Source organism: Agelaius tricolor, unplaced genomic scaffold (assembly GCF_023055355.1).
Source record: "Agelaius tricolor isolate 1412-34295 unplaced genomic scaffold, bAgeTri1.0.p SCAF_2, whole genome shotgun sequence".
In the NCBI taxonomy this organism is placed as follows: domain Eukaryota; kingdom Metazoa; phylum Chordata; class Aves; order Passeriformes; family Icteridae; genus Agelaius; species Agelaius tricolor.
Window position 1 is genome coordinate 42,568,821 of NW_027269262.1, and position 22,399 is coordinate 42,591,219.

General features: G+C 39.1%; 1 protein-coding gene across 5 annotated transcripts in view; it reads left to right on the forward strand.

Annotated features, from left to right (window-relative positions):
- The window catches only part of SPIRE1 (spire type actin nucleation factor 1), a 126,969-nt gene continuing 104,570 nt past the window's right edge, over nucleotides 1-22,399 (forward strand). For 3 of the 5 annotated variants that reach the window (XM_071456757.1, XM_071456786.1, XM_071456776.1), the window contains exons 1-2: nucleotides 1-644; nucleotides 12,497-12,531. In XM_071456757.1, coding sequence (XP_071312858.1) covers nucleotides 338-644; nucleotides 12,497-12,531 — 342 coding nt within the window. In that variant the 5' untranslated portion in view covers nucleotides 1-337. The remainder of the gene's footprint in view (nucleotides 645-12,496; nucleotides 12,532-22,399) is intronic. The other 2 variants (XM_071456765.1, XM_071456794.1) reach the window with 1 other exon arrangement.

Sequence of the window (22,399 nt, forward strand, 5' to 3'; positions counted from 1 at the left end):
GGGCGGGCGAGGACGAGGACGCCATTGCGTTGCTATGAGCTGTCGCTCCCCCTGCGGCGGCGGCGGCAGCGGGCGGACCGGGCGCCGATCCTGTGCCTGCCTTCCTCCTGACTCCTGCCTGTTTCCTGGCTCCTGCTGCCTGCCGCGCGGGCCGGGCTGTCCGTCCGGCGGCCTGGTGGCACTAGCGGGGCGGAGAGGATGAGCACAGCGGGACCGGGCGGCAGCAGCAGCAGCACAAGCGGCAGCAGCAGCATCAGCGCAAACAGCAGCATCAGCAGCCGCTGCCGCGGCGGCGGGGCCGGTCACTGAGCGAGGAGCACCGCGGCGGACGCAGGGCATGGAGCCCCAGCCCGGCGCCTCCCGCCCGGCCGCCGAGGAGGAGGAGGACGGCGGCGGCGGGTCCGGCGGGCAGCCGGAGGCGCTGTCGCTGGAGGAGATTCTCCGGCTCTACAACCAGCCCATCAACGAGGAGCAGGCGTGGGCCGTGTGCTACCAGTGCTGCGCCTCGCTGCGCGCCCGCGCCCGCCGCGGAGAGACCCCCGCCGCCAGGCTGGGGGCGGCGGCCGCGCAGCTCCGCGTCTGGCGGGACGGCGCCGTCACCCTGGAGCAGGACGAGCCCGACCGGCCGCCCCCGCCCGCCGCAGGTAAGGCCAGGGGGCCACCGGCGGCAGCAGCCGGGGGTCGGGCGCCCGTCTCCATCAGCCTTTGTCCGGGACGTGGCGGTCCTTCCCGCCCGAGGGTCGCGGTGGGCGAGCGCTCGGCTCCTCGGTCCTGCCGTGGGGGGTCTGCGTGCATCTGTGTGTCTGTGTGTGTGTGTGTGTCTGTGTGTCTCTGTGTGTGTGTGTCTGTGTCCCTGCGGCATCTCGGTGTCGTGCGTGGAAAGGTAGAACCGCTCTCCTGGGATGCGGTCGCCTGCGTGCGGGTGCGGGCAGGCGAATGCCGGTCCAGTGTTTTATAATTGCGTCGTCTCTCCTGGTGCGTAATCAATCCCGTGTCATCCGCACACCGGGAGGGAGCGCCGCTCTTGCGGGCTCCCCGCTCGCTGGGTTCCTCCGGCCGGGCCGCGCATCCCGCAGGGGCTCCCGGAACAGTTGGGCATCAAAAGGCACCCATTAGAAATATATCCATTTAGATGTGTGCTGACACTAAGTAAGTGAGAAAGCCGTGTACAGGGGCTTAGCACCTACCATCTGTTTCGTTAAAATGCCCAGGAAAGCGTATTTTGCATTGGAAAGGAAAATGAGGGCGCATGTCTGTTTCTCAGCCTTTCAAAGCTTCCGATTTTAAATGTGGAAAGCAGTATTTTTTTTGTTGCAAGTAAAGCTCGATTTCTGAAAAGAAATCAAAGACGGGGAGCAGAAGGATGTGGCCAATACATGATGGTATTCCCCAGTATCAGCCTAGACCACATTCAACGTCACAGAATTTTTCGAGAAGACAGGTTTCAGCATTTTAAAGTTGTGTGAATCAGAAGGCAGTGGTAAATTCACAAAATGGGATTAATGGAGCCCTCAGCATTTAGAGCACGAATATTATGCCTGGTGTTACAATTTAATGAAGCCTTTTGATACAGTCCCTGTCTGAAAAGTCTTTTGGCAGAGAGTTGCAGTAATCCAGTTTGGAGCTAGTGGTACATGCAAATATCAAAATATATTTAGTGGAAGAAAGGACATCATTTAGTTCTGCAATTGTAATGAGTCTAATAATGACTTCCATTTAAATGTGATCTGGTGTGCTTTTAAAATTGTTTTAAAACCCAGGTCTTTGTAATGTTAATTAAATGCCAGACCAGCACCCAGAAATTCCAGGAAAATGCTCTCCTGACCAAAGGCATCTGCATGTCACAAGCACATTGAAGAGTTCTGTGTTGCATGTCGTGTGCTGCTTTTGCTTACAGTCTTTTGAGATGACATCAAGACTTTTTCTTTTCTCTTTCCTATTGCAGAAAATGCATTAGTTTACTATCTATTTCTTTCTTTTGTGGCTTTTTTTTCTTGCTTTTGGTGGATTTACCCTATTTCCTCTTACACAATATCATTACTGGCTGTAGGAGAGTGTTGAATATACTTGGATATAAAGTTCAGGCCCCTCACTGATATCCAGCATGTTTATTTTATGCTAAAGCTTTACTGTGAAAATGTTTTAGTCAACATGTGCTAACCTATGTATGCTGATACCGCATCTAAATTTTTGGATGGATGAGATTATTTTAAATATTCCAGCCCTGTCTATTTTTATTTTTTCACCTTATTAGCGTATGTATTATTTTGTATAACACCACATGTTTGTGCTTATATCTTGAGAATCTTAAGAGAGTGTGTCTATGTACCTAAACAAAGATAACCAGTCTGTGAAGACCTGCCAGGAAAGCAGGAGGCGGGAGCTATCCCAGGGAGAGTACCCCCTCCAGTGCCTATAATAGAAAAGGGGAGGCAGGGATTTTTCTGCCAGCTGTCCATTCCTAAAGCATCCTTGGTGAACTCGCTTTTCCATCAGCTGCAGGCCGGTAGGTGCCTGGATTTGAAAAGAGGCAGGATTCCTCCTGGGGTCCTCTCCCTGCCCCTGGCTTTTCTCATCTTCCTAACTTTGAACAGACTTTGGAAACAGAGGTCGCTCAGCCTCTAAGCTTTCACAAGGGATTTTTTGTGTTCTTTGGTTTGTGAAACCTGGAGCAGGTTTTCACTGGAAATTGTTATATATGTGATGCATCGAATGTTGGAAGTTCATTATACTGAATATTGAGGAGCTGACAGAAGGCTTGCTTGTCGTTGGTATCTTTTGATCTCTTCCTATTATTTTCCTTATTGCTCACTGCATTCTCTTTACATGATGATTAATGTGCTTCCTCAGCCAGTTACAGCTTGAGCCTCTGGAATAGATGTTTGTTTGTAGACTCCTGTGTTCTCTTTGCACTGGTGAAAGCTTAGGAAGAACCAGTGCTCTGGCTCTATGGCCTGGGGAGCAGCACAACACAACAGGCCCTGAAGCAGTATGGTCACAGTAATTTTACTTTCAAGATACAAATTAAAGTTCTCTTAGAAAGAAGTACTGATTATGCAGAAACTGATGGTATTTTTCCAAAGCAGTTTCTTGTGAAACAGTTTACCAGTTCATGCTCAATACTTAAAATTCCAAATAACAATACATAGAAATTGAAGGAAAATGTCCTTGAGATAGGAAAGAGATGAGTTTCGCTGACAGTGGGACGGAAAATGCCCTTTGAATTGAATCACATCCTTAAATAAAACCAAACTGATTTTCAGATCTTTCCAGTTTTATCTATGTGATCTATTAATATTTCATTATCTTAAAAAAATAGAAGGTTTTGGTTAAAAAGAAGTAAAAAGATGAAGGATGAAAATGCTGCCCAATTATTCCTATTAATGTCACCATTGATATCACCTGAATCCCTGACAAGAGGAGGATCAGGAAGGATTCCTGCCTTTGTATTGCAGACAATTTAGATTTAAATGCCTGTGTCAGGAGGTTTGTTAGAGCAATAGGGGTTCTGCAGGTTAATGCTCTGAGTTGTAAAGCTGTTTTGTTCCAGCAATACATAAAAAACGTATAGGTGTAAGTTGGTGCATAGGTTTGGATAATTCACAGGAACAAATATTGGCTGTTAGTTTCCATTTTAGTAAACAACAGAATCCTGTGTGGGCAAATAAAGGAATCCCTGAAGAATGGTGTCTTTGGGTAGTGAACATTCGGGCTTTGTCCAGGACTGTGGCAAACGAACGATGTGATCAGTCACGCCTGTCAGTGGGGCTCGGGCAACGTCAGGAGCAAACGCAGTCATGTCACAGTTTGCTCTAGAGATGCACATGAAGCCATGTTTTTACAGAGCAATATGAACCTTTTTGCTTTTCCAGGACCAAAGTAGGAAAGAAAGAAAGATTTTGCATGAATATGCAAAATACACACAGTGGTTGTCTTAGTGACATCTAAATGCCACAGAAGTGTGGGTTGCTTCAAAATACCCATGGTGGAATTGGAGATGCAGTGTAGAATTTATTTTGACTAATGAGTGCTTTAGCAGTCATTGTAACTTGTAATTTATATGAAAAGAGCTAAGGGTGGCATCCAGTAAAGTGCCAGATGCAATAAAAAAATAACCGCTGAATGAGCTAAAATGTTTGAGCTAAACGTTTGGGAGAGTTGGGGTAAACTCCTCCAAGCTCTCTTCTTGCAGAACCACATTTACACATGTTTTTATAAACCTGAAGCAATAATGAAACGATAGATAGAGGAGCAGAAAACCCACACAAGAGCTGGCAGTTGACACCATGCCCAGGATCTGGGGGCACCGGGATACTGTAGGGTGCCAGAGGCTGTTTCATTGGGGCTGTGCCATTGCTGCAAGCTGGATAAGGAGCTCTTGCTTTTCAGCACGGAGGCTGTGCCACCTCCTTACCAAAGGTGGGAAACAGAACAGTTTTGGGGGTAAGTGGGTTTGGTAAAATGAGGGGTTTCCCTGCATGTTTTGTAAGTGCCACATCCCTGGCTTAGCAAAGGTGGCCACTGACTTTGGGCATTGCACTGAGCTCCTGAAGAGGAGCAGGCCATGGGGATCTTGGAAGGTGGCAAAGAAGGATACTTTGAACACCAGGTTGGGCTCACTTCCAGCTGTTGGCTGTTCAGGGCTGGCATAATTGTGGCTCTTCTTGGCCTTCATTTCCCTCCCAAGACCCTGAGCTGTGGGTAGTGTCAGTGGCCCTTCTTTTGCCTCGTCCTCCAGCCCTAAGAGAGAAAACACACAGGGAAATTACTGCTGGTCTTACCAGAAGCGAGTACTATGCAGATTTTTGTCTTGGAAATCTGCCAGCTGTTCAGCAGGAGGGCATAATGCATGGAGTATTCTGGCTTTGCATCAAAAAGATCACAGAGAAGTTGACTGCATGGTGGCTTTCATGGGACTTGGAGGGCTCAGGGTGAGACATGCTGGAGAAGAATAGTTTATGTTGTCTTGGCAGTTTTAATGACTTCCATGTCCCTCTTACATCCTTGTGTGCCCAGGTTTTGGAAAGCAAGAATAGAGAAACAGGATGAATAAATGCAATTCAACTTGTGTGCATGAAGATGTTCTTATCTGTCAGTCTCTGGTAGATTACTGAAGAAAATGCATGATTTTTAGTGGAAAATGAACATACTACCATTTTTCTTCTAATTTTGTTGACCCTTCTTAAAGATGATGGGTGGAAGTAGCCTTTCTTGATGTTGAAGTTTTGAAAGAGGTGTTGCTATGAATAGTGCTAAACAAATAGTACCTTTAGGATGATGACTTAATTATGTTTGGAATTCAAATCTAATTCAAGGATATTCAGAAACATCTGCATTTAAGAATAGTAAGGCTTGATGTATTGAGCCTCACTTTCTTGTGTGAGAGTTTTAAGATAGATGCCTATATAGGTATTTTAATATTGGATGTCAAGTAGGAAGAAAATACTACTAGACAGCAGAGAGGAGCCTCAGTGAGTTGATACTTTTATCTCTTCTTGCTCTATTGATCTGTGGAAGAGAGAAAGCTCAGGCCTTATTTATGCCAGGCTTTCTGTCATCAGTGTGGTTCCCAGTACGTAAGCATGAACTGGAAGGCTTCCAGTCATGGCTCATATGGATGCATCCCATGCACTGGGGGTTATGTGGGCTCTTTGTGAATATCAGCAGATGCTGGGCATCCTATTGTAGGCAGTTCTGGTAGTGAAGACAAAATAAGCAAAGAAAAGATCTCAGCATAACAAAATAATGTATTTGGTTAAAAAATGCATATTTCAAATGTCTGCACAAAAGAAATGGAAGGAAATTGCCAACAGGGATAAGTGACCTTGTTTGCCTATATTTGTATGGAGAAATACTGAAGATGGTAAGTATGCAGTGAACGAATGAACTCTGATTTGGTGTTGTCTGAAAACTGCATTTACTCCGAAGGAAAACATTGAAATTTGAACTTAGAAAGAAGAACTTTGAGGAATTGTGGGCCCCTGGTATTAATAATGACTTAAAGTAAATGATAAGACTTTAACAGAGATTTTCTTGTCTAATTCAGTAAAAATGTTGCTTTAGGAAGGAAAATGGAATTTTAGCTGTCGTTGTTAGCAGCAGTTGAAGAGTGAAAAATGAGACATCTGCCATGATGTTGTGGAGAGTTAATATCATGTCCCTGTGGGGCATTGCTGGAGAAAGAACAAAGATGCTTTTTTTTTTGGGGGGGGGGTGGGGGTGGGGGTTGGAATAGGTGATGGGTAATAGGGGTTTGGAATAGGTGATGGAGTCCAGCTTCAGGGCTGGCTGAGGTGATAGTTTACCCCACAGTGCCCAGTGAGAGGTGATGGGTGGGACTGGGGGAGCACAGAGCTTTGAAAAGGAAGACAGTAGCAGTGTTTGATGTGACAGAGGGGAAGAGAGAAAGAGAGAGAGCCTTGAACAGGGTGATTCAGAGCAGGACAGGATCAGAGTTACAGCACAAATGACCTGCACAGCAGCAGAGCTGTGGATGAGCCTTACCCAAGCCTGACTGTGTTTGCCAAGTGTGCAGTAGGAATGTTGCAGGTAACAAGAGGATTAAAGGTATGTAACATCCTGCATCCATGTTGGCAATGAACATGAAAGTGGAGAAGCTTTTTCATAATATCTGTTAAAAAGAAACTGAGGAGTGTTTGCTCTTTGTTTCTGAATTAGTTTATCACATTACAGCATCAGATCAAATAAGGAGACAATATTGTTTTATTCCTGATAAAACCTTAAAACAGCTTGCATGACACATGCAACTATGATTGCATTACTGTATTTTATTACTGTGCACTTTAAGAGGAACAAAAGGAGATGAGTCATTTTGTATAGTGCTAAGACATAGCTGAGGTAGAGAAGAATTAAGAGAACTCCTTTTTCATTTACTTGAGAGAGTTTATTAACAGCTGGTGATAGTTCTTAACAGATCCAATAGTGCTGACTTATCAGTTTAGAAAAGCTGTAACCTGCTTGAAGCTCTGGATCCATCAAAAGTGATGGGAAACTGCTCATGACTTGAATGGAGTCACAGTTCTGCCAGGAGCACACATATGTATTGAATGAGCAGGCAGTTGAGTGGCTCTGGGAAAAATTAAAATGTGATCAGAGTAACAGAAATTTTAAACAATAAAAATCAAGACCCGTGAACTCTGTGAATTCACACTGTTTTTGGAAAGAGTTGATACCTGTACAGGCCTGAGGAAAATGAGTGCAGCATCTGTATTTATTTAAGCATCTACAGAAGAGATTGGTGTCCAGCAGTACTTGCAGATGCAGAACTACCACAGTATTTATCTTAGAGTAACAAAAATTGATGTGATCCCAAGGAAAACTTACAGGTTTGCTGAAGAGAGCAAGCAGTGGAACACACAAAAATCCTATGTTGATCACAGCCTTGTGCAGAATAGAAGTGAGACAAGACAATGACCATGTAATTATATCTTAGGAAGTAGCGCTAAGGTAGCATGGATTTGTTAATTTGCAATTTAAAATATTTTTATTACAAAATGTAGCAAGGTATTAATACAGAAGACCTCTTAGTCATTACCTTTACTTAGTGCAATAGACAGAAAATGCTTATGACTGTTCAAAATTAGGAGTAACTTCCATGAAGTGTTGAATGGAGGAAAAAGAAGGCATGAAAAAAGATTGGCACAGGGGAGGAAAGTCCCGATTGCTGTGGGTCTAGAAACATCTCTAAGAATTTTCCTTGTATTCTCTTAACATTTTTACAGTTTTCTCTTTCCTTTCCTAAGCAGAAAAATGAGGCCTATAATTACTAAGTCATCAGCTGTAGTCTGATACAGAAATCATGAGTCATAGCCAAAAAGCCACAAGCTCTAAAGTGTCATCCCATTTCTTGTTGCCTTCTAATTACAGTTTAAAGGAAGGATATGTTGATCCTCAAAGCCTAAGTATTTTTCTTAAAAACTTGGGTCTCTGTGCTTCCTGCTCAGGGGGGGTCTCTACCTCTCCTAATCCAGGCTGCTTCCTTCCACTTCCTCATGTTCTTGCTCTTTTTGACCTTCTTCCCTGCATCCTGACGTGTCTTGCTCTTAGATATCCTTTGCCTATATTTGTCTTCCTATTTTTCACTTTTTTTTCCCGTTTCTTTTTATCGTACAAGTTTTCACTGTCTGTCCTCAGCCTGGCTCATTTCTCCTACATCAATGTTTTCCACTCCCTTAATTTAATTAGAAATCCCATTCTTTGCATATTTATCTCTTTTCCTTCTGTGGCATGATTGCCTTTGCTTTCTTCTTTCATTCCCTTTTATTGGTGCTCATCTTGACTCTTGTATTGATGAACTTGTCACTTTTGGCAACTAATCTGACCAGTTTCAGATTAGTTACCAAATCTCCAGTTTTTGGTAATTGCAAAGTTACCAAAACTCCACTTTCTGGATGTTTAAATGTGAGTCTGAACTTTTTTTTATTTTTTTTACTTGAGGAAGCCTCATTCTCTTAAGGGCAAAAAGAAAAGCTCACTACTGTAGCTACGGTGCCTCTTGAAGATGTAAAAGCTAGAAAGTAAATACAAATTCAGTTTATTGTTAATTTGAGGAGTGTGACTAAAGAGTGTTCAACTCAAGGAACTTGAGTTAGTGACTCTCATGTCCTTCTTGCTCCCTTTCCCAGGTTAACCCTTATGTTCTTTCTTCATATACTTCTTCCACTGTCCTCCAGTAAATACAGGCAGTGTCTGTCATTCCTGAGGACAACTTGAGTTCTGTTGTTGTAGCAACAGCAGCTTGATTTCACTCCAAACCTGCAGAATTGGGCTGTGACATTTAATTATAATGTTAATCTTTAACACAAAATGAGTTTCAGGTTTGTTGCCAATATGTGCATCAGCCACAATGTTGCCAGAAAAATCAGTGATTATCATTCAATTCTGGAAGAAGCTGTCTTGAAGGAACTGCCTGTGGATGTGAGCAGAGGAGTCTGAGACACCAGAAGAAGGCTAGGGAGATGCTCTGAGCTGCAGGGCTCTTAAACCAGCTGGTTATAGCCAAAATGGTGCCTCTGTGTGATTGTGGTGTCATATCATTAAAGTCAACTCAGTAGCTTGGTTTTTCTTGAGATAGAGGAGTGCAGATGAGTTGGCACATCCCACAAGCTGTCCTACAAATACCCTGGGTCAGTCCATCCTAACATGCTGAGTTGTCTGTGTTGCTTTTAAAACTCAGGGAGTCCAGGGAGCTGCTGCCTGAAGGGATGAGGCAGTCTTCCCTGGTGCTTGAGGAAAGTTTGTCATGACTCCTCTTGCTGAGGGTTTGACAGAAGAATACTTTTCAAATAGAAATTTTGAAGAACAAAAAATGAGTGTGAAGGTTTGGGGTTTCTTTGTAATTTTCTTTTTTCTGTCAAATGTGTCTCTCTGAAGACTTTTTTTAGAAATACAGGAAACCTCCAATGTAAGTCACTTTCCTTCTTTAAAAAACTCTTTAATTTTTTCATTTCAACAAACTGAGAGTGAAAAATGATCTAATTTTCCAAACCATAGTTTGTTTATAAACTACAGTTAAAGTTGTGCTGTTTACTAGTAATGAATGCATTAGCTTTTATTTGAAAACTATCATGGAAAATTACTGTTGAATATTTTTTGGCAGTAAGAGTGGTAAAAATGCTGCACAGATGAATATCTAGTTGAATGGTTCTGAAGTCTGGAAAAGTCTTCATTTATGTTAAGAATCAGCAGCTGCAATAGTTTTTTAAGGCTTCACCTGTTTACCAGAGAACATTTCATCATGCTTGCAGACAGAGACTGTTCTTTGACTTATGGGGAATTTTTTCTTCTGCAGTGCTAATCAAGGGAGTGTGACCTCTAGGCTTCATTTATGAGTTACTGCTTTTTCAGTCATGTCAGCTGAAGAGAGAAGAAATTTCTACTCCCAGCCACTCTAGATAAAGCCAGTATAAATAAATTGTCTTGCCATATGAAAGCAAATTCATTTCAGTCTTGATAGATGCATGTGTGTGCATCAACAGTATTGTTAATGATCTCTGCAGAAATGTAGTAAATTCCCAATGGAGAGAGTCCACAAGTGACTGTGAACAGCTTTGGGAAATCTGCTAAGTGTATAGCTGGTCTCAGGGTACAGAAGCACATGGAATGGTTAATAATTACCATAATGCAGTGTATATTAAAATGTTGTAAGTCAGTCACTTGCACCAGCTAGGATACTGTCTGGTGCATGAAAGACTTGTTATTCCCCAGCACATGCCCTCAGGACAATACTGTTGGGGTTTAAAATACTGGTATAAATAGAAATAAATAGTTGAGTTTAATAATAAAAAAAGCACTCCAGAGTTTGAGTGCTTTTCCTTGAGGAACAGCTTTCATGGAGGTTTATCAAAGTATCTGCAAGATAAGCTTCTTGTTACTTTCAGAAATTCAAATTTTGTCTTTCTTGTTTTGGTCCAGGCTGATTTATTTTTCTGTGCTTCAGGACTTGTTTGGGACTTCTGCTAAAAGGATGTTCATAGGATCTCAGCTGTGCTGTGAGGTGCAGCAATGAGTGCTTGGTGCTACTCAGAGGATCCATGGACAGCTTGGCTCCTGTTCTCTTAGACCATAGGAGATGCAAGTCTGAATATTTTAAACTATCAGTGATTGCAAACATTGGTGGCCTAGTGTATGCACTGCATTGCTATAGGTTTAAAATTAGTACTTTTTAATGAACAAGTAATTTTATTTTTTTTTTAAGTAATGTCTTTTTAAAGACAGCATGTGCTTTTTTTCTTCCCCGGTCTTGACTACATTTCTCTGAATTAATCTTGTATCATCTTGTATCATAAAGATACATTGTTTTGGTCACCTGTCATTTGACTTCACAAAAGTAGCCCCTAATAAATCTGCTAATAATCCTAGCAGTTAAAAAACATTCTCAGCAAATCTCCCCTGTTTATAGTTTGTAACAATCACATGAATGTTACCATTTTAAACACCAAAAAATTTATTATGTGGATCTGAAAGTGAGTGAACCAGAGGTACCAGTCCTTTTGAAAAGATAATATGGGATGCAAAAGCCTTTTAAAGTCACTCTTTGCTCTTGAAGTCAGACACCAGCACTAAGCATTAGCTTGCTTTGGCAACAGTTCAAAAGGAAAATAAACAACTTTCACTCTGTTGGGTGGGTGTTCTCTATTAATCCAGGATGTGTTTAACCTTTAGTTTCAAAGGGAAGGTGACCAGTTCTGTATGAAAAATGAGGTTTTTCTGTGCAGGTGACTCTTCCCAGAGCTGCGTGTTTTGCATGCCGTTCACATTCATCATATGAAGTCAGTGGGATCACTCCTCTGTGCAAGCATTGTGCCAGCCAGTTGGTTGAGCTTCCTTGGGCTTGTCAGCCAGTCTGATGAAATAGTCCTTCCAGTTATGGGTACAAATCACAGGCTTTTCCAAACTACTGCACTTAATCCTTCCTAATCATCACCTCAACATCTGCTCTTAGAATACACATGCACAGTCAAGCAAATGCATCCTGTTCTGGTTTTTGAGTACATGAGATCTCAGTATTCTGTCATGCGTTCTGTAGGCTCTATGCTATTGGGTCCAAAGCTGCAAATTCTAAACCAGCTGTGTGAATGCAATGAAGCTGAAAAGCTAAGACAAAAAATGTAACATTTTATATCCATGTGTTTTGAAATTAAAGTTTTGGGTAGATCCCCTTTCAAATGGATGGATTTCTGTGGAAAAATTAAATTCCTTGAATAATTTTTTTCCAGCAGGAAATCATCCTGTCAGGATTCCTTGACCCTACTTTGATAAGGATTATTAATACAAAATTATAAACTTGCTGCTTTTAGTGACATGATTCTGTCCTAATGCACTGTATTGAAATTTCATTCTTTTTGCTAAGCTGTCAAGCCACTTTGGTATAAAACTATTTTGTGTTTCAGAAAACCGAGATTTCAATTTAATGAAACATTTCAGAAACCTTATTTTTCTTTATTATGCAAATTCCTAAGTGATGTTTCGGAACTCAGAGGAAATGCAAAAATTGACAATTGGGATTTACAAAAATAGTATAGTAATGTTTTAACTTTGTTTGAACTTCATATATCTGTTGAACTCTTTGAAATCCCAGAAGTATCAGATGAAACAGTGGCTTTTCCCTAGTTTATGAATCAATGCTGCTTATTTTCTTGAAATAACTATTTGCTACTGCTTAATTTAAGCCAACATGTTTTCATGTTCCCTCCATGGCTAAACATCAATCATATGATTTAAATAATAAAGCCAGGCATTAAAGACACATCTTTTTAAAAGCCAGTATTGTAAAGGATCCAAAGAAAAATCTTACAGGGTAGGGCCTTCTTGTTGTTAATACCAGGATGCATAAATAATAAAAACATTATTAAAATGTGTGATTCAGGTAAGACAAGGAATATTTGGCAATTACTCGAAAAAGAGAAGTGACTCAAGTTTTTAGTTTTGTTCTTCCATTGTCTCTTTATCTGAAAACTTTTTTTTTCTCTTACAGATAAATCAGGCCGTTTACACTGCACAGAAATGGAGGTAAGAGAAGTATTTTGTGTTCTCTCTTAGTGGTGATTTAGCTCAGCTCTTTCTCATTAACTTATAGCATAGATGTAGTATGCTTACAGTGTGGAGTGTTCATTGCAAAGTTGTAATGTTTATTGTATTTATGACTTTCACTGGCAGCTGATAAGTGTGTCTTAACATGGGATATTTAGTCTCATGTTCAAAAATACAAGAAAAAAAGGCTATGTGGTTTTTCAAAACCAAGATTAAAGATTTGTGATGCAGCCAATGTAATCTCATTTGATATTAATCTCTTAAAAACATATGTGTATTTTAAAGAATATTTAATGTAGGTAATTTCTGTTGGATAAATTATTCTATTATACTTTGGAAAGGACTAATTGGTCATGGAATAAATACTTAGTGTTTATGGAATGGCTTGGTGATTTTTCACAACCTGAGAATTTTGGTGGAAGCAGAGAATACAAGTGATCTCAGGGTTGCTTGTTCATTTAAAGCATCCTGATTTCAGATACTTTTGTTATGACCTTTAATTTATCACTCGGCAATGTTTTGGGGTCCAAGAAATATTGTTGTATGTCTTGCTGGGGTAACAACAGAAACACAAATCCACTTAAATCTGCTTGATTTATATCTTGACCGTTATTTAATTCTGTATATTTGTTACTAAACTGTGATTAGTGTTGTAATTGTTTTATATGTCAGATTCATAGATTTAATCCAGGACTGAATGCAAAACTAAGTAGAACATCTAGTTGATCAAGATGTGGACTCATAGTCTAATTTTTATTATCATAAATAATAAGAGTAAATAATACAGTCTACTCAAATAAACTTTTCCAGCAATAAATACAATTTCTGTGTCCTTTGCAGGGCAGCCTTTTCTCACTGCCTTTGAACTTTCTTTGAAATGTAAAACTGAGTTTTCACTGCAACTGTTCCATCCATACCTCAGGCTGAGCCTGGAGATGGGACAAGCAGTGGAGCATCTTTAATTGGCAGCTTGTCAGCATTCTCATCAATAATATATGTGAAGATGACAAAGTACTGTTACCAAGTGGTTTATTCATAGGTAAACTGTGCAGGATGATGGCTGGCTATAATGAAAAAATGAAAGACCAGATTATTCAACTACAGATGGTAAAATGCTAAGGCTATCCAGTTGTTTTCAAGTATTATTAATAATAATAAAACCAGAAATGTTCTTCCTGCAGGATACAGCGTAAGGAGTAATTCATAACAGAGGGAAGTACAGAAATTGGAAGTAGACATGTTTTATTGCTTTGTGTGGTTTGGTTTAAACAAATACATCCTGCATTTGTTTCAGGATTTACAAAATCTCAGTTCACAAATCTAGTGCCTTATTTACAAATTATAGTCTAGTGTGTCGAATGCTTTACATAGTAAATATGTTTACAATTTTGCTTTGTGTTTTTTAAAAGGAAGATAATCAAAGCCCTAATATTAAAAATACAGATAATATACCACTGTTAAAATGTTTTTCACAAAACATTAAGTCCTTCATTTTGGGAAGGTAGAAGTGTTACTGCTTCAAATGGAAATGTCTACTAAGAGTCAGTTCAATATGCTATATTCAATCTTCCATGGGAAAAGAGTTTTCTAATTTTGATCTTCTAAAAGTGTATTTGTTGATAGTTGAAAAGCAGATTGGAGCTTCCCATGAGACAGAGGCTTCACTTTAGAATGTCTCTAATAAGCAGCACTGTGACCATTATCATATTGACTCTTCTCTTTATCTTTGTCATTTTGAAGGAGGCTGTGAAGGAGTCAGTAACTTTTTTCTCCTCCAAAATTCCTTTGGGGTTGCAGCGTTAGACTTGAAGTTGATGATGTTTGTGTTTTTTAGAACTAGGAATTCAGCAGAGACAGCTCATCTCTCTTTTTTTTGATTCCTGTGGCCTAAATGAACTACTACATACTAGGATATGTGGGAAACTTCTTGAAATCTTAACGAATGACAATCATAACCATTTTTTGTTACAAAACATAAACTAACCAGAATTGGGACACCTTTTATTTCAAGCCAGCAATATGAATGGTGTGTCAAGTTCAGAGTCCAGGTGCCTTAGCCATAACAGGAGGATGGGAGTAAGGAATAAGGTGACCTTGTTTAATCTGCACCTGCCTATAACTCTGTTATGTACATAATGATAGCACTCCTTAGTCATCTCAGCCGAGGTGGTGAAATTATATAAAATATGCCAGCCTCATTTGTAAATATTTAGTGCTCACATAGAAAGTATTCTGTGAATGTGAAGTGATTCATATGTAGGAGGGTTTAATTGCCATCTATTTGAAAAGACCCACCTAAGTGAGCACAGGCCTGTTGTGTGTGATTAATGCAGTTAACCAGGACGTGCGCTAACATAGAGACACACACAACCTCTCATGCTGTTTAAGGGTCAGAAGGGAATTAAATAGCCTGTCCCAAACAATGGTGAATAAATTACTCAGCACCATTCAGTCCAAGTCAAATCACAGAAGGAATCAATTGTAGAAGTGTTTTGTGGAGACTGTGCGCTGTCTATGCAAATTCTATTCATGAGCTCTCGGTATCACTATTAAAAATCTTAATATATGTTGAAAATCACAATTCTTGTCTATGGAGCTAATTTTTTTTAACCTTTTCATTGGAAACTTGAAGCACTGACTGTATTTTAGATAATAATTCAGGGGAATAAATATACAGCTTATGAGAATACAGTGTTCACTGTCATACAAATGAGAATATACCTGTTAGTTCAGTGTATTGATGCAAATAAAATTAATCACCTGTCTCATGCAGATGAAAATGAGAACAGGTATTTAATAGCACAGAATGTTAGGATTTCAAAAGAGGTGTCATAATTTTGCATTAAAATGCCACACCTGTATTAAAGTGTGTTGCCTGCTCACAATTCAAGCAGTGTAAAATGTGTATTTAGCATATGGTAATATCTAGGGTTCGTATTTTTATCCTTGTTGAATGTAAACAAAAGTAACATTCTGATTGAAGAGTAATTGCTGCAGCAAACAATCCTTGTCATGCACAGTAATAGTCACTTTGTTCTCCCTCCTGAGCATTAACCTTATGGTGACAAGGGAGAAGAAATATCACTGCACAGAGGTCAGGCAAAAATGTTTGAGAATAATTTCTTTTAGTAAAATATGAATGCATGTGACTACCATCAAAATAAGTTTTCATTATGTACTGAAAAAATAAATTTCTCTGTGGAAGCTTGGTTACAAATCTGGTAATTCTATGAAAGCTTTTGATTCCTTGTGCTTTTAAGAGGAAAATTAACAAGAGCTCTGAATTACCTTCTAGAAACCAAAGCAGAATCATGCATCTTTTCTTGCAAGCATTAATTTGTGCTTGAGCATTATGTGGCAATTCTGATAAGTGAAGCACTCATCCCTTGCTGATGGAATTATCTCACAGAGAAGCTGCACTCTAGCCTTTGAGGGACCTGTTATTTTAGATACCTGAAAGTCCATTATGTTTGTTCATTGATGTGGGGGTTCTCTGGCAATCAGTCTGACCTCCAGATTTTTCTGAAATACTCCATAGTTGCAGAGAAGCAGCTTAACAGACAATTAAATAGCAAATGCACAAAAAAATAGAGTTTAGGTTTTGACCTTTGGTGTTTTGTAATGAGCTGCTTTTTCAAGAGGAGCTTTGCCTTTTTGTAATTTGTATAAGTTTCTAGCACATCAGGAGGAGATTTATCTTGGAGAAAAATGGATTTCTGATTTTTACTTGCTATAAGCTCGACACATTGCCTTTTTCATTCAGCGGTTTCATTGGGAATACACAGCAAATATTGGGCTGGAGAACTAATAATGTATTTGACTAAGCTGATTTAGTGATAGTCAAATCCTGCCATCTGTCCAGAGTTCTCGAGGAGAATTTGGCTGTTCCTTGTAAAGGCTTTGTAATTTTACAGTATATGATGTGCCTTTATTAATCTACACGCCCTGAAGTCACACAGGATTTATGATGAAATCTCCATTCCAGAGATACCACTGATAAACCTTTCAATCAACTGGGGAAGAGTCCAGAGGCAGTTTCAGCCTTTGGTCTTCTGACAATTTCAGATAATGGCTGGTGGAAAAGTAGGTCTTACAGTAACTTGGGCCCTTCCAGGGAACATTTTGCCTGCAAAAAACCACAAATAATAAAGCATAGAGCATGAAGTTAAGTAGTGTTGGTGTTTATTTGATGTTTTGGAGGTTTTCTTGATTTTGGGGATTTTTTTTCAGTGTTTTTTTGGGCTTTTGGTAACTACAGAATTCCCTTTTTTTTTTTTTGGGATGAGATGGAAAAGTCTGCAGCTATAGAATATATGGATCTGAAAGAGGGCTCAGAGTTTTGGAAGAGTAAGATAATTTTTACAGAACCCTTTCCATATAAATTTTATTAAATTGTGCTTGTGAAGATACCCATCTAATCAGAAGCATGCTAGCATACCTATGGCAGCAATCATATGTAGTCATTGATAGCTATCATATCAATTCGCTTTAAGGTGCTATTTTTTGAGTAAAGTAGCTGGTGGATGTATTTGCCTGGCTGTTCAGACCAAGAGACTAATTTGATTGCTCATTCAAACCGGAAGAAAAAATTGAGCTTTAGATGTTTGCATACTGACAATTTAATAGCCCTTTGTGTTGTCCTTTGTTGTTCTGTATAATAAAAGACAAATTTAGAGTATCTGTATGAAATAGCAATGCTGTCTCATACCTTTTTTTTCTGCTAAATCTCTTGAAGCCTTCTGAGATTATATAACATTTTCCTATGAACTCTGCTACTTATGGATTTTCTGTTAGAGATGCTGTGTTTTCCTACCTCTTTGCTAATTTCCAGAAAGTTAATAGTCAAAGCACAATAACATAAGGAGCATTCTGTGGGTGAATAAAAGAGGATAATAGTGTGGTTGCATGGTGGGAGTTCTTTGTTATTGCTTGAAGGACTTTGCCTAGGGCAGTGCTGAAACTGAGGTAAAATACACCCTGGACTTCAGTAAGTTTCAGTGATAAGTTTGACCTGATAGCTTTAGCTTTTGGATCTTCAGGGGACAAACTCCAACTCAACCCCTATTCCTGAATGTCTCTATTCACTCACAAGTTCAACACCCACAATACAACAAGTGCAGGAGATACACAGGTGATGAGAATAAAACATGTAAAACAAAGGTTAAATGACAGATGAAAAGCATATAAATCAGTTCAGTCTCTGAAGATTTCTTGTTGTTTTCAGTTCTTCTTTCCCTGCACCACTTCAGTCCACACAGTGCTTACTTGCAGTGATAAATTTAGGAATACTGAATAGGTTCAGTTTGGTATTTGATATTTTAAAAGCCAAGGAAAATGAGTCTTTAGCGAATTTTCAGGGTTTTTTTCAGATGAGCAAGGAGCACTTTAGTGGGCTGGTTAAGTATATTAACATAATATTGCATTCATTTTCTGCTGCATTTTTTCTTCTATATTCTACTTTTGATGTTGTAGGACATGAGTAACCTCCTTTGACTGAAGTAGAGATTCATGATGTTTCATTAAGAATACTGGATTTTTTTTTGTTTTTGTAAAATGTTACCGTTTTAATCTTAAGGGAGAAAGTTGTTCAAACAGACCTTTTGTGTCTGTGTGTTTCTAACTGATGTCTAATTTTTTTACATTCCTGTGTGACTGGGTTTAGAGGCTCTCTAACATAAAGTTCCTTGAAAATCTAAGCAGCATTAGTTCAACAATAACCTGCATTACTGACCATGGCTAATTTTAACATAGCTAAGATAGCCTAATTGCTTGTTAATCAGTTTTGAATTTGGTCAGTGGTCAAAGAAGACAGGAACTCAAAGGAGCTAAACACTTTATTTCACTTCAGCAGTTCAGTTACCAGGCACCAGTTTCCCAATTTAAAAGCAAATGTTCTTTTAAATTTAGGCATTAAGAATATGAGGTAAGGATTGAAAGACAGTTGTTTTCAAAATGTGAAGAGATTTAAAGTGAGAAAAATAGTTGTTTATGAATAAGGTCAATTCAGAGTGCTCCCAGCTGCTTTGTTAAATACACCTGTGCTCTTCTTTCAAGTGATAACTTATTAACATTGAGTAATTCTAACATTCCTTCTTTGAAAGCACTTAGAAATATCGATCTAGTTTATCTAAACAATTCTTGTATGAAGTAGATAATGTTTTAACATTTAAATTCTTTTTAGTCACTTCATACTTCACATGTATCAGACCCCTAGCAATTTATACTTGGGAAAATAACAAGTCCTTATGAAAGGCTTTTTTTTAAATGCAGCTTTAGCTGACCTAATGCAGATGAACATGTGGAATTTTAAATGAACAAATAGACAGTGCTGTTAATCTTTATTTGGTCTTCAATCTCTCTTGCTGCCTTCTGTTATTTTGTCTCTCTCTGATATGCATTTTCAGAAGGTCAATAACAGGAGAGGTCATGGTGGTTGCTTCAGAAATTCCCTTTAACACTGTCTTCAAGCATTCAAATACCATAAGGCTTATTCTTGCATGCAGTGAGATCAGCAGAAAACAATCTGTTGAAAGTAACATGGGGGGGGGTTTTATTAGTTTCTAGGTTTTAGTTCATACATACCCAAATAACTAATTTTTTTTTCTTTGCACTTCTATGACGAAATGTTTTTTTCCACAGGAACATTTATCATGTAGCTTTTTATTGAAATCTCTTGACCTGAGAAGTTGAGGCATTGAACAAAGCAAGATTTGCAGTGGAGTCGTGAGAGTGTGCAGCACTGCATGCTTTCTTTGGCACAGAGGATCCTGACTTGGTCTTGGGGCTCACTGAGGCAAAAGGGGGTTTTGTTAGTTTTGTACTTTCTTTTGTTTGACTCTACACAGTGCAATTCATTTGAGCTTTTGTTCCAGAGTGAACTTTAGAGAAACTGGTAAGTTTCTGTGCTCCCCATGACCTACCAGTGTGAACATTTTCATCTTAAGCTGTTTGATTTTGTCTGCCAGTTACATGTCTGTAATGTCAATCATGGGAAGACAAAGCAAGCTCCAAGATTTCTTCTTAATAGCATGAAGGAAAGAAAGATGTTCCATGCTGAACTGTTGGATTAGCCTTTAGTGTTGCTGTGAGCTGTAGCAGGTGAAACAAAATACTTTTATTTACCAAAAGGAAATGCAGAGGGTAAATTAAACACACAGATAAAATTAGACTAAATTCTAAATGTGTATTTCATCACGTCCCTTTCTTCTATTAACCAGTGGCAATTATGAAGCACCTGTAATGCTTTTAGTACTTCACCCTCAGCAAGAATTAAAGGTTAAATAATTAACTAGGACAAGGCAAGCTGTTCACACTTAGTAGATTTACTCCTGCTTCATTTAAGAAAGTAGAGGTACTCTGTTAAATTGACAAGTGTTTCTCTTCCACCTGTTAGACCCTAAGCCTGAAACATCCTTGTCCAAGTCTCAAGTCACTGTTTCTCACCTGTATTGTACCTTTTGCACCAAGTGTCCCGCTCCTGCTTTCTTCCAAAATCTTTTATAGTTCATTCATTAACTTCCTTTTTTTCTGTTTCTCCTTAACCAAAAAGTTAATCATCTGCTTTTGCAGGTGTGTGTTACTGCCTCTGCACAATATTTTATGATTCTCAGTGCTGCTGAGATGACTCTCTGCTCCAAATGTGTGCCTTCACAGATCTCTGCTCTTCTGCTTGTTTCTTCTGTTGGTCCTACTGGATGATGTGCTGCTATCTGAATTCATTATTTTTCTGCTGTGTATTTTTCATTGTGTCTTTATCTTCCTCTGTTATCTGGACCAATGACACTGGTGTTATCTTCGACTCGCAACCTTTCCTTTCCTCCAGATGCTTGCCAAATCCTTAATTGCTGTCTGCTAAAAGCACCCCTCTCTTCTCTGTTGCCAAGCAGGCTTTGTGTTTTTTTGTATTGGGTTGTCTTGGCTAATGCAAACTGCTTGCCACCTACTCCTTTCTGAGCGATGATGGGAATTATTTCTTCAAAGTTTTTTGAAAGACTCTCCTCTGGCTGTCTTGTGGTTTTGGGATTGCCATATGTTGCTTTTTGCTTCACCTGTGACCTACACATTCAGGCTATCTTCTTTCTGCTGTTGTAGATCTGAAGCAAACACTCACTGCATAGTAAACAAGTTGCTCCATCTGGTCTGTTTGTTAGGAAGATGTGCCATGCGTTGTTTGCTTTGAAGGGAAGCTCTTACAAATGCTTCAGGGAACATAGATGAGAAAAACATGCATGTATCCTTCGACTGCATATTTCAAACTCCTTCACTAGTTGGTGATTGTGAATCAACACTGCTTTTTGAATATACTTTGTAGCATCTCAAATTACCTTGTTTTTCTGAGCATTTTGCCTGTCCTCGAATATTTGAGTATCTCATCTATATTCTCAGAGTGAAAGCTCCATGCAATTCCTAAGTCTTCCTGAAATGTTTCATGTCACTGGGCATGGAGAAAATAAATATGGTTGAAACTGCATGAAAACAGTCAAGTAATTTTGATCTCTGGTCCTTGGCCACCTTTTTATCTTGTAATCTTCCAAAGAGCTGTTCTTTATAATTTTGTATTGCTTGGTGTTGGAGTTAATTTTAAGTCTACAACTAGTAAGGCATGTAGAAAAATGGTTATTTTCCCTTTTCTTCTTTCTTTTTTTATCTGTCTATACAGTGAGAGAAATAATGTCCTTAATGAACTTTGTTGGCCAGAATAATAACATCCGGCATTACTTTATCATAATAGTTTTAGATTTCATGGACCAACTGATGTAATCAAGGACATTTGATTTTATTTAATACACAAATTTATTGTTATAGTGAATTTTTCTTCAAAATTCTGCCAGTTTCAAAGTTTTGTGAGCTGTCATTTCGATCTGATAGAGAGAGCTAGTGCTGAACCTGACTTTATGCAGAGTCTGGTGCTTCTATTTCATGGCATAAAGGGCATTTGAACAGTAACACAGCATGTTTATGGAGAATCAGCTGCATAGCTATGCCTGTAACATTTAAACCATTGGTGCTGGGAAAATGTATTGGAATACTATTTGTTTTTCGTCCTTTGGATTCATTGCTGGATGAGAAATAAAAAGTTAATCTGAAAAACATATGTAAGGATTGTTATATGAGACAAAGAAAAACATCCCGTTGTGATGGGGAGAGTTTTGCCACTTATTTAGAGCAAATTATAGCAAAATTATTTTTCAATTTCAAGTACCTCATTCTCTTACAGAAGGAAAATGTTTGTTTAAAAGTTAAGATCTCTTATCTCTGGGCTCCTAGCTTTTTGGAGTGTTGCCTGGCTGCAGCTCTCAGATCCTTCAGTTGATTTCTATGTCTTGTTATGCTTGTTATATACACAGATGTAGTAGCAGACTTCACAGTTTAAAACCTAGACCAGGAGTAAACAAGTGCATGATGAACTTTTAGTTGTATGAGTTGCCCCAGTGACTTAATCATATGGACACTAAAGCAGACTAGATTAATATTTTGGTGTGAGAAAATGAACATTCTCATTTTAGAGAAAGAAAACTGAAGTTTGAAGACATCAGGCATATTGCCTGGTGTGACATTTGGACTACGTGGTGGAGCCAGCATAGAATCTAGATTGTTTAAGCCTTAATCACAAACCCCAAGATCTTCCTTCAGATTAAAAAAACTACCCAAAATAACAAGCCCATTACTTTACTGCCAAGAAATTACTAATTCCCTGGAGAGTCATTTCATCAAGATAACTAGGAATTTACTTTCAGGCTAGGCTATTCTTTATTTCTTATGTCAACTTCTTAAATACTTTGAAATTCTATAGAAGTAGTAGCCTATTCTCTTTAAAAATAGATTTCTTATCTTTCAGGTTTATTCA